Source organism: Onychostruthus taczanowskii, unplaced genomic scaffold (genome assembly GCF_017590055.1).
Source record: "Onychostruthus taczanowskii isolate IOZ18803 unplaced genomic scaffold, ASM1759005v1 scaffold6, whole genome shotgun sequence".
Classification (NCBI taxonomy): domain Eukaryota; kingdom Metazoa; phylum Chordata; class Aves; order Passeriformes; family Passeridae; genus Onychostruthus; species Onychostruthus taczanowskii.
The window spans coordinates 7,088,540-7,104,827 of NW_024503679.1; the positions used below are offsets into that span (position 1 = coordinate 7,088,540).

General features: G+C 37.9%; 1 protein-coding gene across 1 annotated transcript; it reads right to left on the minus strand.

The window, feature by feature from the left end:
* Positions 1-236: 236 nt before the first annotated feature.
* Positions 237-13,979, minus strand: LOC121343497 (aromatase). The gene is made up of 9 exons (XM_041418721.1): positions 13,715-13,979; positions 12,608-12,758; positions 9,995-10,149; positions 9,560-9,736; positions 8,765-8,879; positions 6,805-6,919; positions 6,039-6,201; positions 4,467-4,708; positions 237-2,042 (listed from the first exon to the last, which is right to left on the minus strand). Exons 1-9 carry the CDS (start codon positions 13,857-13,859, stop codon positions 1,776-1,778), a joined length of 1,530 nt encoding a protein of 509 aa, XP_041274655.1. The 5' UTR covers positions 13,860-13,979; the 3' UTR covers positions 237-1,775.
* Positions 13,980-16,288: the final 2,309 nt, after the last annotated feature.

A 16,288-nucleotide genomic window follows, 5' to 3' on the forward strand; every position in this document is an offset into this window, starting at 1 on the left:
AGAATTACCCTAAATATGCAGCTCCTCTTCTTTGTCACCATTCCCAGTCTAATTCATTACCTTTGGGTGGGGCACATGATTGTTTGTTGGGTCTCTGCAGTTTTTCTGTGCTACTGGATAGATCTTTCCCTACTGGACTTGTGCCTGCAATCACTGGTCTGAGGGAATAGATTAATTAATCAATTTTTATTATATTTTCAAAGTAAAGGCACAATTTTTCTCTTTTTTCCTTTTTTTTTTTTTTTTTTCTTGCCTTCTATTATAGTTTAAATGTCTTGGAAGGAAAAAGTTAATATAAAGCCTGTTGTACATTGGTTGGTTGTCTTTATCAAGGCACTTCATCTGGCAAATCCCTTTCTTTGTGTTACACAGTATGAAAACTCAAGCTTAATGACAGTGGAAAGTCTCTGTCAAGGAATGTTGTCATTTAGCCAGGAAGATCTTTTTCTTCTTGACCAAGCTGGCAACTCCTCATTAGGCTAGTAGAGATATCAATGTCCAGACTGTATAAATTTCAAGAATGGTCAATTCTGAACAGAAAGGTTGAGTAGTTGAACTTCTTTCCTGTTAAGAATTAAGTATAAACCCCAGCCTGGTTTATAGTTAAAATAAAAGCCTGTGTATGCACCTAGGAAAACATTTTCTAGAAATCTGCTTGTTAGTTCAGAACTTCTCTCCTTTGTCACCACCAAGCTCTGGGCACTTGCCCAGTGAAATTTGCCTCTTGTGAGAGCGTTTATGAGCTCGGAACCTCTCTACATCAGTGGGCATGGAGCAAGATGCTGGAGAGCAGGACACAGCCCAGAGCTCTTACAGAAGCAGCACCAGGAGTTATTTGGATCATTAGGGATGCACACTGTCTCCTGCTGTGGTGTGGGAACACAGCAACTCCAAATCTTACTCTCTGAAGTAGAATTGAGCAACTAAAACAGGTTAAAAAAAGGATTTGGCACACCTTAGGCAGCTTAGAGGGAATTTGACCTTCACTGAAGCTGAAGAGAGGTGGGAAATTTCCATAGTCAGGTGAGGAGGTGGGGCTGAAAGTCACCCCACCCATGTAATGCTGGTGGTAATGTTTGGAGTTCCTTACCTCATTCTCACCCGGCCTTTATGAAGATGTTTACAGATCCCGTCCAGCAGGAGATGGGTTTTAAAAACATAGAACAGTTATCTCAACTACCATTATTACCTAGTACTCTGCAAATTACTGCTATTGGTAAAATCTGTGTGACACTGTAAATCTTTGGTATCTGTTCAACAGGACAGCAAAACATGGCAAAGAAAAATGTTTGAATGACTTCTTCTTCAAACATTTCTTTACAACTTATAGATGTCCTAAATACTTTAAATTGTTTCTTAGTCTTGAAATGAACTAATATTTTTCAGCTGTTTTGAAAACAGATAATTGGAGCTTTTGCTGTGGTCAAATATTGCTGGGTCCAGCTTCAGGGAGGTGGGGGAAAAGGGAATTAAACACACATCAGGTATGTTCGTTTGTTGACCCTCAAAACTCCGAACTGGCAGTGTTTGAAAGAGAAGGCATAACTTTGTCTGAGCTCTAAGCTTTCAAAAAATAATCAGGAATCGTGTAGCATGGCTTCATCTACAACAAAACTATTCTGTACTTTCGGTCTTTCCAATTGTGGCCTGCGGTTCTGCTGCACAGGCAGAACAAGGTGTCACCTGAAGTCATTTAGGGGCAACAAAATGTTTTTCTTTCTGTATTTAACTAGGAATAATGAATATTTCTAAGTGGTTGAGAAAATGCTGTAGCTTTAGTGCTGATCCATTCTATCACCCTGATTCTGGTTTGCATTTCTTCTGGGTGTGAAAACCATCTCCAGCAGAGGCTGCCTTTCTATGGGGTGCATGGATAAGTCATTGTTTTTCTGGATGTTGTTCAGGCCTCTTCCTTTCATTGTCTGCACTCTGCAGCGCCTCAGAAGAGTCACTAGGATTGCCTTCATCATGACCATGGCAATGAACTTTCCCACGCAGCTCCGGGGGCCGAATCCAAAGGGCTGGAAATAGCGGGAAGGAACCTGCGGGGAGCAATGTGAGGAATAAACTCAGGGACAGGTTTTTCTCTGTGAGAGCAGTGAAAATAATGAAGCAAATTGGTAGTAGATATATTCTGAAAAACTTGTGGAAGTAATCTTTTAGGAGCAATTCCTCATTTCACGCTGGAAATCCCACCCAAGTCAGGCCCAGCTACAGGCACTGACAGAGGCATGGACCAGCCCTTGGAAATTCAGAGGCAGCAGGAATTGCAGAGCTAAACAATTGAATTCTGTTCATGTATTTGTCTGTTTGTCCCGGGAACTGCAGGGATTGCACCGCAAGCTGTGAAATGGAGTGAAGCCTCTGCTCTTCAAATGCATTAAAGTTCATTAAAAAGTTCTTCAGAAAATGTTCATTATAAAGCCCATAAATATCTGAAATACAGGCTCATGCCTTGTCTAAAGATAATCACTAAGTCATACACCTATTCCATTTGTAATTATAAAGCTAAAGTTTTTGAGAACTAATTTGTCATAAAATTAAATGTTAAAATTTTGGATATTTAATAGAGAGATAACACATAAAATTATTGTCTTCTCTCCTGTCAGCTGAACCACAAAATGCAGGATTCCCAGGACTACTGAAGAATCAACAGCTAGTTTCTGCTACTTTTATTGCCATTGAGTAGATCAGTTAAAAAGAAAGTCTGGTTATAAATAAATTATTTTTCTTCATCTGTGTAACTTCTTTTTAAAAAAGTCAGGTATTAACCATGTTCTGATTTTCTATTGAACAAGAATAGAGTAGAAAGCATTTATTTATATCAAATCATCTGGAAAAAAGTGTACTGCTTTTTCTTATTTTCAGACTGACAAATGTTCTGTTTAATTTTTTTTTAAATAAACTGAGCTGTGCTTTTGGAAAAATTATAGATAAACACAAGTGTTTATAACACAGAGCAAGTACAGCAGCTGGCAGTACAGCACAATGGCAAATGCACAGCCTGTGAAAATGGAAAAATGTTTAGATTCTAACAATGGCATCTTATCATAAATAATGCTGTGGATTGCTATTCACTTAGAGAACTGGAGGAAAATTGTGCCTGCCAGAATAATTATGTGGCAAACAGAATGCATCAAGTCAGATAGAAAATGTGTGGTTAAATATTTGGTCAAGGGGAAATATTTTTAGTAGCAAAATGTCCTCGTAAATTAAGCAAGATATCCAGTTTTGACAGAAATACTTGGAATGTAAATAATGGGTGGCAAAATGGAGTCTATTCACAGAGAATAGTAATTTTGATAAACTTCATCACTTACTCTCTTGAATTTTCTACAAAAGCTTTTTTTTGAGCTGTTGTTTTTAATGCTGTGTGCAGGATTTGCTCAGGGTAATCCAATAGCAGTTGAGAAATATTAACTAGGTGGATTAATGCTCATTTTTTTTTGTGTGGCATATTTGATACTCTTAGCTTTTTTGATAAGAAATAAGTAAACCTTAAAGTTTTTTTCTGGCTTGAACACACATATCTTTTTTTTTAGCTGTTGCTTCAGGTTTTTTTACTGGTGAGTAAATTGTTTGGTTTATTAAAGTGGTTATTTGGAATCCATTTTTGGTTTATTAAAGTAGTCTGTTTCTTTCTTTAAAGCTGAAGTTGCTGCTGTCAGTGTTCATGTGTGCAGCTGCTAACATATCAGTGCAGTTTTAATCTCTCCAGGTTATTATTGCTGAACAAATACAGTTTCACAAAACCAATTGTTTCATCAGTAATCAGCAGAGCAGAGGTCTGAGTAAATAATCTGAAGGATGATTTGAACAGTAGGGGATTACAAGAAGAAAAAATATTCACATATTGCTTTTGATTGTAGTTCTCCTGGTAGTTAGAACATAACTTCATTTGAAATTCAGTGCAGAACAGGAACTTAATTACTCAACATCTGCAGTGTTAAGTTAGTTAAAATTTTCATTATGATCTATAAAATATTGTTAATTTAAAAAGAAAAAAAGAAAAAAAGAGTAGCATGGGCTTTAGATCCCCAGTTTCTGAGAAGCTACCACACTGCTTCAGCTCTCCAGAGAATCCTCAGGCAGCCTCAGCTCTGTGTGGGCTGCTGGCATGGCTCTAGCCCCCTAAAACCTCTTTGTTTTGTCCACTGTCAGGGGATACAATGGCAACCACGTGTGTCTGACAAATTTAATCAGAGATTTTTAATCAAAACTATTATATCTGAAAAAAACTGTTTTCTATATTATAATTATTTTTTATTTAAGAGGCAGCTTGACAGGAAAATATCTGCCCAGCTCTAATAATAATAACAGTAATCAGCAGGTTGTATAGCTAACTAGGCACTGAGACAAAGGGAAAACAGTCTTATGGTCACAAAGTTCTTGAGCAAAGTAAGAGGAAGAGACATTAGCAATAAATAACATCCAAATTTCTGTAAGAAACAAGACAGAAAACTTACATTTTTCTCAAAATTTTCAAGAGAAAACTCGTTTGGCTTTGGGAAGAATTCGAGTTTGTGCATCCGCCCGATGTTGAGGATGATGTTGGTGCCCTTTTTCACGGGGTAGCCGTCAATGACATCGTCCTGTAGCGCTTTCCTCATGATCAAGTCCACCACGGGCTGGTATCTCATGCTCTCATAAATAAAGTTCTCCACAGTTTTTAAGTTGGGCATGTCATCACTCTGGATGTCTCTGTCACCTTGTGGAATAAAGCAGATGGTGAAGAGATTAGTTGATTAGGAATTTAACAGCTTCAATGTACAAATAACAGAACATTTTGGGAAGATTCTCGGGTTCTGAAGTTCTGTAGGAAGGGTCCAACAACTTCTAAGGAGTTTTTTGTACTTATTGAGGAAATGGTATTGGTATGTTGCTCATTAGCATAAACCCTAGTTTATTAATTAACAATCTTCTCATCTTTTTCTTTTCACTCCGAGTCTTTGTTCTAGTCAGAAACAAAACTCTGGGAATCTTTCTCTGGCTTTTGCACAAGAGACAACAAGGCACAACAAATAAACCTTCCAGGAGCTGACAGCAAACAGAACCTGGGGGTAGTCTGGAGCTAATTCTGTAGGGACCTTAAATTTTCCCCCTTAAATGGGTGTCCCTCCCATCCCTGACAATTACAGGTAGGATGAGCAGGTTCCAGCAGCAGGGCCAGTGCTGGGATGTGCAGCAGGCTGCCTGCTGCTGGGACAGGCTTGCAGACAAAAGGCAGCTTTGTGCTGGGCACTCCTTAAGGAAAAGACAACACTCTTACCTTAGAGGGTAAGGCTTCAGAAAGAAGCAGGGAAAGTGAGTGAGTGAGTATTCTCATGAGGACAGTACAATAAGGATTATTAAAAGTACCTTAGAAAAAGAGTAAAAGACTTGTGATACATTTTCTGGTGTTTAACAGACCAGAAGTAAGATTTAAATAAGAGTGGATTAAATTAGTTTCTATATTGGTTCAGTGTCAGGCTTTGAATGAAGGCTAGAGAAGGGGAAGAATACAGATTTGGAATATCTTGATTGTGTTTTGAATAGTTAGTAATTAGTACTTAGAGGAGGCCAATTTGAGATCAGAATGGATGACAGCAGAATATAATTTTAATTTTGTCTAGTCTTTTCCTTCTAGAGTCATAATGAAACTTCTCTAAGTTTTGTATTTTAGCACAGAGAAATACTGGTGATTAGGATTATTTGAAACAAGTGCCCCCTTTTGCTATTTCAGGGTAACAGGAAAATAATTTCAGTGAACTTGAGGTGAATGCTGATTTTACACTGTGGTTGCTGAGGTGAGAATATACCACATTATTTCTAATAGATTATAAATTCTGATGATTCCTATTTTATTTTACTTTACAAATTTCTCGCATTTTTTCATTTGCTCTTTAATGTAATCTTTTACATACAATAGAAATTCATATGTTTTACAGCAAACACTTTTGTTAGGAGAAAATGCTTAAAAGGTTCAGGTTTAGATAAATTAGGTCACTGCTGAAGCAAAATTATATTCCCATATCAGTGACTTTGCAGCTCCTGCTTACCCACAACAGCTTCAATTTCTCTCATCATCTCCTCTTCCACTGTGGGGTGCTCTGCAATCAGGATTAGCATAAAAAAGAGAGTCACAGACAGAGTGTCAGGAGCAGCAATCATCATCTCCAGCACACACTGGTTCACATTCTCAGCAGTCAGATCCCCTCTGTTCTGGAAAAAAAAAAAAAAGAAATTTTGGAAAAAATATTGATTGCTGACCTCTGATGCCAACAAAGATCCTGTAGACTGCACAGTTTCTGGACAGTCCATCTTATGCTCAATAGCATTTCTTTTTTGTCTTTCAGAGAATGACAGAAATCTCATGTTCTGATGGGTGTGTGGTGCCTTGCAGAAAAGCAGAAATGTGACTTGTTAGCTCAGGTTCTTTTTAGTTTATTGCATTTCCTCACTGAGTTTGTGAGCTGTCAGATATTATAAAAGATAGGAGTTATATAGCATTTGAAACCTTTGCAAACAGAAGGCAATACATGAAATAACACACAGGGGTTAGGGAAAGACTGAAGGACACTCAGGGATAGATGCAAGAGTTTTAGGGATGTGTTTAAGCCTTGAAATAAATATGAGAAGAGCCTGATCCTGAAATACAAGTATTCCTGTCTGAGTCTCTCTCAGGGACACCACAGCACCAACTCAGCATCCCTTAATGATGATGTGACTTTTAGAGAGGCATATAAAGATTAAATTGCAAAGCCTGTGTTCAGGAGAATGTCAGAAAAACCAGAACTAGCCATATTTTGAGTAAATTCCCAATACCTGTGCAAAAATCAACTGGGATGCAAAATCCATGTGTTCATCCAACTTTTCCACAGTGGAAAGCTTTTGTCGTTTCTGTTCTATTAAGATTTCCATTGCTCCTTTAAGATCCTTGCTGAAAACAGATGAAATCCAACATATTGATAAATATCTGCACCAGGGTATGATTAGAAATACAGAGATATACCAAAAAAAAGCATATAAGTATGACAGAAATTAAGTATTCCTAAGAATATTATAAGATTCTCTGCAGAAGTAGTAATACTTAGGCAAGGTGTATTTTCTTATTATTCTGAAGTAATTGCTTGTCAGTCTGGAATGAAATCTTAATCTCTTTTTACAGAACAGATTGAAAAGGAGAGAAAGGTGTCTATATACACTATTAAAGAATAAAGATCTATTTTAAAGATGTATTATCATTTCTGAAGAATTTGTTTCCTTGCATTTTATACTGTATTTTATCAGTATATAAAATGAATTTAGAGAACATAAGGGATGATTTTCAGAAAAATGTAGACAAATGTTAGAAAATTAGGATCTTGGAGCAGAGTTAATTCAAACATTTCATATTTGAATAGTAATACTGTGTCAACAGTCTGTATTTCAGTGGTGGAAAAAGTAAAGTTCAAAAGTTGTTATAAATTTTGGGGGAATTTTCAATTAATTATAGATTCTAAGGCAATTCTTTAAAAAAAGTATTCTGAAAAGGTTTTGAATGAAATCTTGAGGCTTTTCAGATGTGGGTATGTTACTGTTGAGACAGATAATTTGTGTTTCCAGGGTAAATGTATTTAGAACTTCAAACCCAATAAAGATCTCAATATTTATAAATATTTTATGTATTAGAAACAGCAAGAGGTCTTTCTTGCAAAGTTTATCAGAGAAATATTAGAAGTCTTTGTATCCTGTGGTGGTTCTTTGTATTGCCTTAAGTCCAGAAATTTTTTTTTCTTTTTTTTTTGCCATAAAAATTTATTAACAAGTCCTTTTTCTTATGGGACTGCATTTGAAATATCAGCATTTGGTTGCAGGGGCTTTCTGGTAATAACTGGGCCATTATAGTTTCTTATCAGCATCACAGGATAAAGTAGTAATCAGTGTCATAATAAATCTAGCAAACAAATATTAGAGAAGGTGAATCTTGTGTCTAGTGCTCAAGAGCTGTCAATTTGGGTGAACCTGATAATTTCCTTAAAGCCCTGATGTTATGTAGCACAACCAAAGCAATTTATTACATATCCTTCCTAAGAGGAGCAATTTCACTCATTAGATGGAAAACAAATCCAAAATGCAAAAAGTGAACTGCCAGTTCTTTTTAAAGCCAGCTCTCTTTTGGCAGAAGACAGAAAACAAGATCACGAAACTGGAAGAGGCATTTTGTGCTTTTGCAAAGAGGAAAATGGCAAAATGTATTTGTTCCTTATTTTGGAAAAAAACCCTTCAACCTTGAAACAGATTATCACACTAAGCATCGGGTTTTAACTCATAAATGAGTGGTTGACTCAACCTGCTGAGAGATCCAATGACCAGGGACTTCTCAGGGGTTAACCCCTCGGGGGCTGTGCCCTGAAGACAGATGGGTTTCCCTGTTTGGGTGAGCTGTAACCTGCTCTGGTTCGTTCAGACAAGGAAAAGCCATGGTATGGATGAAGTGATATTTGCTTCCAGTTGAGAACAAAGTTTAGTTTCACATTTTTAGTGTGCATGAACTGATATTTTGGTGAATAAATTGGGACTGGATAGACAAAGCCTTAAACTGGTCCCAGAATTCAGCTACTTGTACCACCAGTGACAAACCTGGTTGTGTCTTGGCTTTGCAGACAGGGGACCTCAGCAGCCACCTCTGCAAGTGTCACAATTTTGTTTCTAAAAGGCAGAGGAAAACATCGAGGGAAATGCTCCTTCATGAAAAGACAGAAAGAATCCTAAGCAAACGCTCTGTAGAACTGTTGATACTCACACTGCATCTTTGTACTTCTTGCACAGCCAAGAAATCTTAAAAAATATGTCAGGCTTTAATAAAAGTGCTTGCCAGGCATCAAAGTAGTTTTGAATCTTAAGCACAATGGCATTTTCTGAAAAGAAATGTTAAAAAAAAGGTCATTAGTGAAGTAAGAGAAATCCTTCAGAAAAATTAATAATGAGGTTGTGCTCTCTACTCCACTAAGTTCATGGGAATTTGATAAGCAACTGGTAGGTAACATTGTAAAAAATGCATACTGTAAAAGAGGTCTGTATCTTTGCAGAAACTCTTGGTAACTTGCTACAAAGACACTGAGGCATGTCAGCAGAGCAGTCTCCCACAGGAGATCAGAAGCAGAACTATTGCAGAACATTGAAATGGGCAATTTAGACATCCTGATAATATTATTTCTGTTATAGGCTGAAGAAATAGAAAACGTAATATTTTTAGGTGAATTTTTTCAGAGCAATCATTTAATTTGGCAGAGAGATTTCAGGTTCTTGCATGAATAGAATTTAATATTGGAATTGTACCAAATTGGTGCATGAAAATAGTTTTAAATGGTGGGTAATAGTTTTAAGGTGGGTGACAAGCTAATGCATACTTTTGGTCATATAAAATTCTTTTGTAACTAACATGATACTAAATCAATTTCAATTACTTATATGGTGATACAAGGATCTGTTCTTGCTCTGTTATTTTGAGACAAAACTGCTGAGCGGTGCCAATGAATTTTCCTTGGATTATGCATTTCAGAGCCATCCTAAGGCCCAAAAGTGGAGCTGTCAGTACCGTCCAGGGGGACCCCGAGGAAGAGCTTGTTGGATGTGTCGAGCATGATCCTCCTCATGAGGTTGAGCACGTTGATGTTGCCCAGCTCGGTGGTGACCTCCTGCAGCCTGTCCAGGTGCTCGGTGGTGGACTCCACGCAGATGGCGATCATCCGCACCAGCCCGGGGCCAGACAGAGCTGGGGCGTTCGTGCAAAATGACAAAAGGTTTGTTAGTTCTTGTACCTTCTTTATAATGCCTCGAGCGCTGACGGGGGTGTTGATAAAATGAGAGGTATTACTGTGTCAGTGGCTGGTGTAAAACCATTCTGGAGCTTCACTGGCTTATCATTCTTTGAAAGGAAAATACAGGGGTTGGTTTCAGACAGAATGGCATTTCAGGGAGGGTTGGCTGTGTGAGCCACAGTGAGGCAGGGTGTCGGGGCACCCTGGGTTACCTTTGGTGAAAAAGGGTCGAATTTCTTTCCAGTGTGCTGGGTTGTTGTTAAATATGATCCCATTCTCGTACATGCCAATGCACTGTAATCCCAGCTTGCTCCCAAACCGAGACACGTAGTGCCAGTGCTTCATTACGTGGAACACGCTTGAGGATCTGGGGAAGGAAGGAGGAAAAAGGCCCAAATAAAAGAACTGTTTCATAGACTAAATACAGCATTTGTATTCTGACATTTTACAGTTGCTCCCAAGTGCTGACTCGCATTCTTAATTTAGCAGCAAGTACAATGCTCAGCACGAAATGTTGTTCCTTTTACATAATTAGAAATCTTTTACATAATTAAAAATCTGATCAATGCTTTCAGAATTTATATTAAAGCAATAAGATGTTCTGTTCAAGTTTAAACTATTTTTCAATTAAAATGCAAATGGTTAATGAAGGATTTTAAACTGAATAATATGTATACACAGAAATGTGTAGATATTCTATGACACACTTAGGAAATGCCCAGTGTCAGATGTTTCAGAGGATAAGGTAAAATATTTGATGTGTACTAAATGCCAGCTTTACTTTTGTGTAGTCAATGCTATGTATTCTTTTGTAGCTCTTTGGTCACTCTCAGACACATACTGAAAGTATAAAAATACATGCATCACTTAAATATGCATCATCATAATACGATGGTATGTGTGGGATAAATAATAAATATTCGTAAAGAGACATGTAAGGGAAATCCATGATATGTATAATTATATTTACAGTCAGCAAGGTTAATTTGGTGGTGCTGGCAGACACATTCTTGCTTTAAGATATAATTTCCTTTAGGGGGAGCCAGCATTTCAGAAATGCGGATGTGATGAAACAGTGATCAAAGAGAATCCAACCAAAAGAAAGAAAATCCGAACAAAGATTTGAAATGAAACAATATACTTCCATCTTTACTGTGTAGTATAGTCTATGGGCCAAACCTCAGACTACTACCATGGGTTTAGTTCATTTTTTCAGTCAGGTAATGTAAATGTGGCTTTTGCTATTGACTGCAAACATCCTTGGTTTCATAGTTTTGCATGACCTGGATGTAAAGTTTAATATTAAAGTTTTTTCCCATGTCAGGGTATACCACCTGTATCTCCCTGAACATGAAAAGGTGGTGTTGAATTCTGACAGCTGTGCCCACTAAGGAGAAGGTGCAGCAGGCTCATTTTTCTTCCTCCCATCCCACATGACTATGCAGGAGACACATCATAATGTTTCAAGAAGGGTTTTGTCAAGTAACCCTGCATAAGCAGGTTTTCCTTACAAAACTATTTAATGAAGTCCTCCAAAAGACATCAGCTGTTGCAACCAAGACTGCAAGTCCTTCTCTCTGTGCATTAGCACCTGAGTATTAGATTTGATGCTAAAAGTTCAGATGACATTGGTGAAAAAAGATGACATTGATTTTCTTTTGCAGAAGCCAGGTTATGTTTAGTTTTGCAGTGAATTTAGGATCCACTGAAAATTTTATGTTCTTGCTTTAAAAAAAGTTAAATACTTGTTTTCTAGGAATAGCCAATGATTTAAAGCAAAAAATGTCTGAAAAGAAACAGTGACTGTAAATCTGGCATTGTTTAGCAGCACTCCTGGTTTGTTTCTGATGAATTGGTAACACGGAGAGGGAAAGACAGCAATAAGAGTTTTTTCAAGTATTTTCGAAGTATTCAAGTATTTTCAAAGCTTTCAGAGCATTATCAGACCACTTTACTACTTTAGTTGGTATTTGTAACACCATTGTAGGATAGGAATGCAAACAATTTTCTTGTCATGATTACTTCTCTCTACAAAGGTTTAAATAGAGGTGAAGCTAACTTGCACCACGTGGTAAATTCTGTGAATATTCTCCATGCTGCACTGTCTTTCAAAAGCTTTTACTTAATGAAAATATTAGTTGATTGACATTGTTACTTAAAAGGTTCTGATTCTGTATCAATTACATGTGGTAAACCTTTTACTTCTTTTTTTTTTTCTTTTCTTTTTCATGGCATGACTTGTAATAATCCAATTTAAGAAGAAAGCAATCATCCACTGGAGCTAATAAAATGATAGGCTGAAGTTTGCATTATTTTTAATACTGTGCATAATTGAAACCTAAGAATAATCCCATTAATTGGAGTGGAATTACTCCTAATACAATAATGCTGTATTTGCTTAGTTAAATCGCTGAATTGGAGCCATAACATTCAAGCATTTACTTACACTTTAAGGAGAAATTTAAAAACACAGAAAATTAAAATTTTGCTTAATCCCACATTGCAGTAAGCCTTGATCCCTAAACTGAATGTTATCTTAATAATAAATGGATAGCAAAATAGATGCTAAATTATTTCTAGGATTGAGCCACAGTATTTTCCTATGCACAAAAAATATTAAGAGAATTCACCAAAACTTCAGTAGCAGAGTCTTTAAACAGAAACAAGATTTAAAAAAGTGGTCTGTGAATAGCAGAAAGTAATAGGCTTTTGTTAGGACAATTTTTGAAAAGAATAACTTCAGTTCTGCTTTAGAATAAAGTAGCAAAAAGGTTGTAAAGATATAAAGCTTTTCAAGTTATTAAGTATCAAAAACAAGGATTTACTTGCTAATTATGAATGTTTCTTCACCGCTGATCCAAACTCTGACAAATTCTCCGTATGTCTTATTGTAGTAGTTGCAGGCATTCCCCACTCCCATCCAGAGAAACCTGCCGTGTGAAATGAGGGGACCAATTCCCATGCAGTATCCTGGCCCTAGGAGACAGGAGGAGAGAGGTTTGGTCTCAGCAGTGCTCACGGACAAGAAAACACCTCTGAGCATCTCCCTTTTGAGAGGAGGTGTTTAACACGGCAGTCACAGGCTGTGCAGGGCAGTTCCCACACAGTCCTGCTCTGGAACTCTCTCAGGAGCTGCAGCAGTGCTGGTGGAGTCCCACTGTCTGAGGAAGCCTGTCGTGCTTTCAGTGGTACCTACAGCAAATGACATTCACTGCTGCTTTGTGCAGCTTCCAGCTGCTGCTTGCTTCTGGAGGGACAATGACATCCTGGAAAGAAGAAATGCTCTTTTGAGCAAGGGTCTTTCCCCAGGATTTCTTCCAGGAGTCACTGTACTGCTTTAGAGTTATTCCTGTCCAGCACCTGTGAGAGGCCGTGCACTGCTCTCCTCCATGCAGCAGGGTGCTAGATCTGGTGGAAAAACAAGCTGAGCCATTAATGTCTGGACAAGCCCCCAAAATGTTCCAGAAGGGAAAGGGAATCCGATGTTGTTCTGATCTGGAGGGTTTTCAGTGCTAAACATAAAGATTGATAACCTACTAAAATTTGAACAGCTTCTTAGATAGCTGTTTAGAGTAAAGGCAATTTAGAGAGATTTCAACTTTAAAACATGCAAAAAGCAGTTTATAATGCACATGAAAATGAGAACATCCTGAGTTGTAAAATAGTATTATAGCTTTCTAGCATACACAAAATAAAGCTGAGGAAGGAATGTCATATGGCCAAGCCACGATTATTAAGGAAGTTCTGAAGTTAGAACAAGCCTGATTTCCTTTATCAGGAATTTTTAGGAATCTGTATTACTTAAACTGATTCATAATAAATTTTGTTGTCATACCACGATTATTCAGCATTACTTTGTCACTTAAATTTCAGATACAAACAAAAATTACTCTGAAAACCTGAACGTGGCACAGTAGCTAAAGTTAATGTACCTGGTATTGATGAGGTCTCTTCATGGTTCCATATCAGAAAGAGAAAGCACATGAGGATGAGGATGGGCACGGTGGCCACGGGCATCGTGTCCGGTACCAGGCTGGTGATGTTGTAGTGCATTGGGTTCAGGGTTTCCAGGACCATCTTTTCAAAGATGTTCTGCTTTGCTTCAGAAAGAGAGAGAGAAGGGGGGAGAGATGCAGAGGCTGTCAGAGCTCAGAGGTGTTCAGCTTTGCTTGGTACCTCTCACCCCCTTTGTCCTTCCTACAAATGAGCAAAGCCGCTCTGGACGAAGCTTTATAACGAGAGGCTGCCTGGAGAGCCTGCTGGGACAAGCCTCATCACAAGTCAGAAGAGACATGAAGCAGACACATTTTTTTGCTTGGGAATAACAAAGGATTTCTGACCTTGATGTTGAGGCGTAGTTTTGGATATTTTGGCTGACAGACCTTTTATCTCTGATATCGGCTTTGCTGGCCAACACTGAGGTTTACTCCTTGCAGGTCTCTAACCAAAACACAAGAAATTAAACTTTCAGCATGTGTGGAAGCATTGAATGAGTTCACTTGCCAGCTTTTGTCTGTCTTACTTAGCTGTTCCCTTCCTGCATGCCTGTAGTGCCAGAGTTCCTGAATTTCCAAAATAACCGTGGTAATTTTCAATGATACAGATAAAGTACCCCAGAACCACGGTTTCTTGTCTGAGACATGTATTATAGCTGGTTTTTTTTACTGCCAACCTTTGAGTGTAATATAATGTAATGCATTTCTTTATGGTTTTTCTGTTAAATATTTTGAAAAATATAATATATGCCATAACAAACAGGGTCATAGATTGTCTGTTGCCATATGTTCATTCAGGCTGTAGCCAGCTCTCAGCACAGGAAAGACAGCCCAAGGACAGCCACCAGGTCTCTTATGCATAAAGAAAAGAGAAGGATTGATTCACAGGAGTTTTGCATGGTTTTTGAATTAAATAGCAAAATATAAGTAGTTGTTGTACCTGGGAAGGAATATGTGTGAGAAGGAATGTGAATGACAACTCATTTAACCACAGAAAGGTACTGCTAGAACCTGCGCAATATTTTATTAATAAAACATCTTAATTCTGCTCTGGCAATAACTAAGAAGATATTTGTTTTGTTTCTTCCTGAAACAATATTTCAAATTTGAAGGATATATTTACTTAACTGGAAGCTTTTAGATACAGTTTACTTTGAGCAGATGCTTTGGTCTCACATTGCAGAGAAAAGGAGATCTTGTTTTGTAGTGACCATCAGTGCTGTAATTATGTTAAACTAAGCCAAGAATGGGGTAGATGGTTTATAGACAGTGAGAATCCTGGTGTGTATGGTCCAAGGAGGAAATGTATGGAGTGCAGGAAGGGAATATGGGGAAAGAGATGAAGAAGTGGTTTAAAACCTTGCAGGTGCATGCAGTGCTCTCTCTTGGATGTTTGGTGTGCCAGGCTCCTGGGGTTTTATGATCCAAAACTGCCAATGTGCCAGTGACCTTTGGGAAACATCCCTGCTGTTGCAGTAGAGAGCAGCCCAGCCTTCTGAGAGTGTCCAGGGACAGGTCCCATCCTGGGCACCTCCAGCTGTTCCACTGTCTTGTGTGTTGTGAAAAAAATTTTGTATTCAGAAGCACTTTTATCATGTAATGGTAATTGTTAGTTTAAATTTCCTTGAGTGCTATTCCTTGCCACAACAAAAGCAAGCCTGTGTATATGTACAGATTTTATCAGCTTCTGCCCCTTTCACTAATATGAATTTATAGCATTATAGAGGGAAAAACCCCACACTTGGGGTGTATAGCTCTATTTTATGTTGTTGTCTCTCTGGAACTGCATAAACTTTGTGTTTGTACTCCATTGCCACAGATAGGCTCTGATGTACATTATGTTTTCTGGATTTTTTTCGTTTCCAAGACATTCTGGTGTGTGCACAGTAGTTTCATTGCCTCATATTCCCTGTGAAGACAAGTCTGGAGCTGGTTATGCATTTGGGTGCTGTGAAATAAACCAATTTCATGCCTCCCAATGTGGATGTGTGAATATTATATCTGCAGGGTGAGCCCTGGTGGAGTTGGAGGCCCTGATATGTTTGCATAGTGTACTTTGCAAATATGAGTCTCTCCCTTCTGTTTTCTAAAAATGAACCCTGAGTTTTGATCTTGTTCAGCTCCTAAATACCCACAGCTACAGCTTATCATTGTTTTGACAGTGGAATGCAGGCAGGTTTTTGTTTTTTCAAAATATACAGATAGCAATGGACTGGGTTTTAGATTCTTGATTGCCCCAGCTTCATGATTTTGTAGTTTTTAGTAAAAGAATTTTTTTCTTTTTCTGTGTCCAACACCTTGCTGTTACATTTGTAATTTTAACATCCTGGATTGTGCTATCATGTAGATAAAAATATTAAAGGCAAAGTATTAGGCTTGAATCTTTTTTACACTCTTGACCTGATCTAAAGCAGTCTTTAGTCCAAGTGGCTTCTCAAGACCTCAAACAGTTGACATTTCCTGTACTGAGGAGTCCTTTGCTTCATTTCAATGAGTATGATTGAAGCAGAT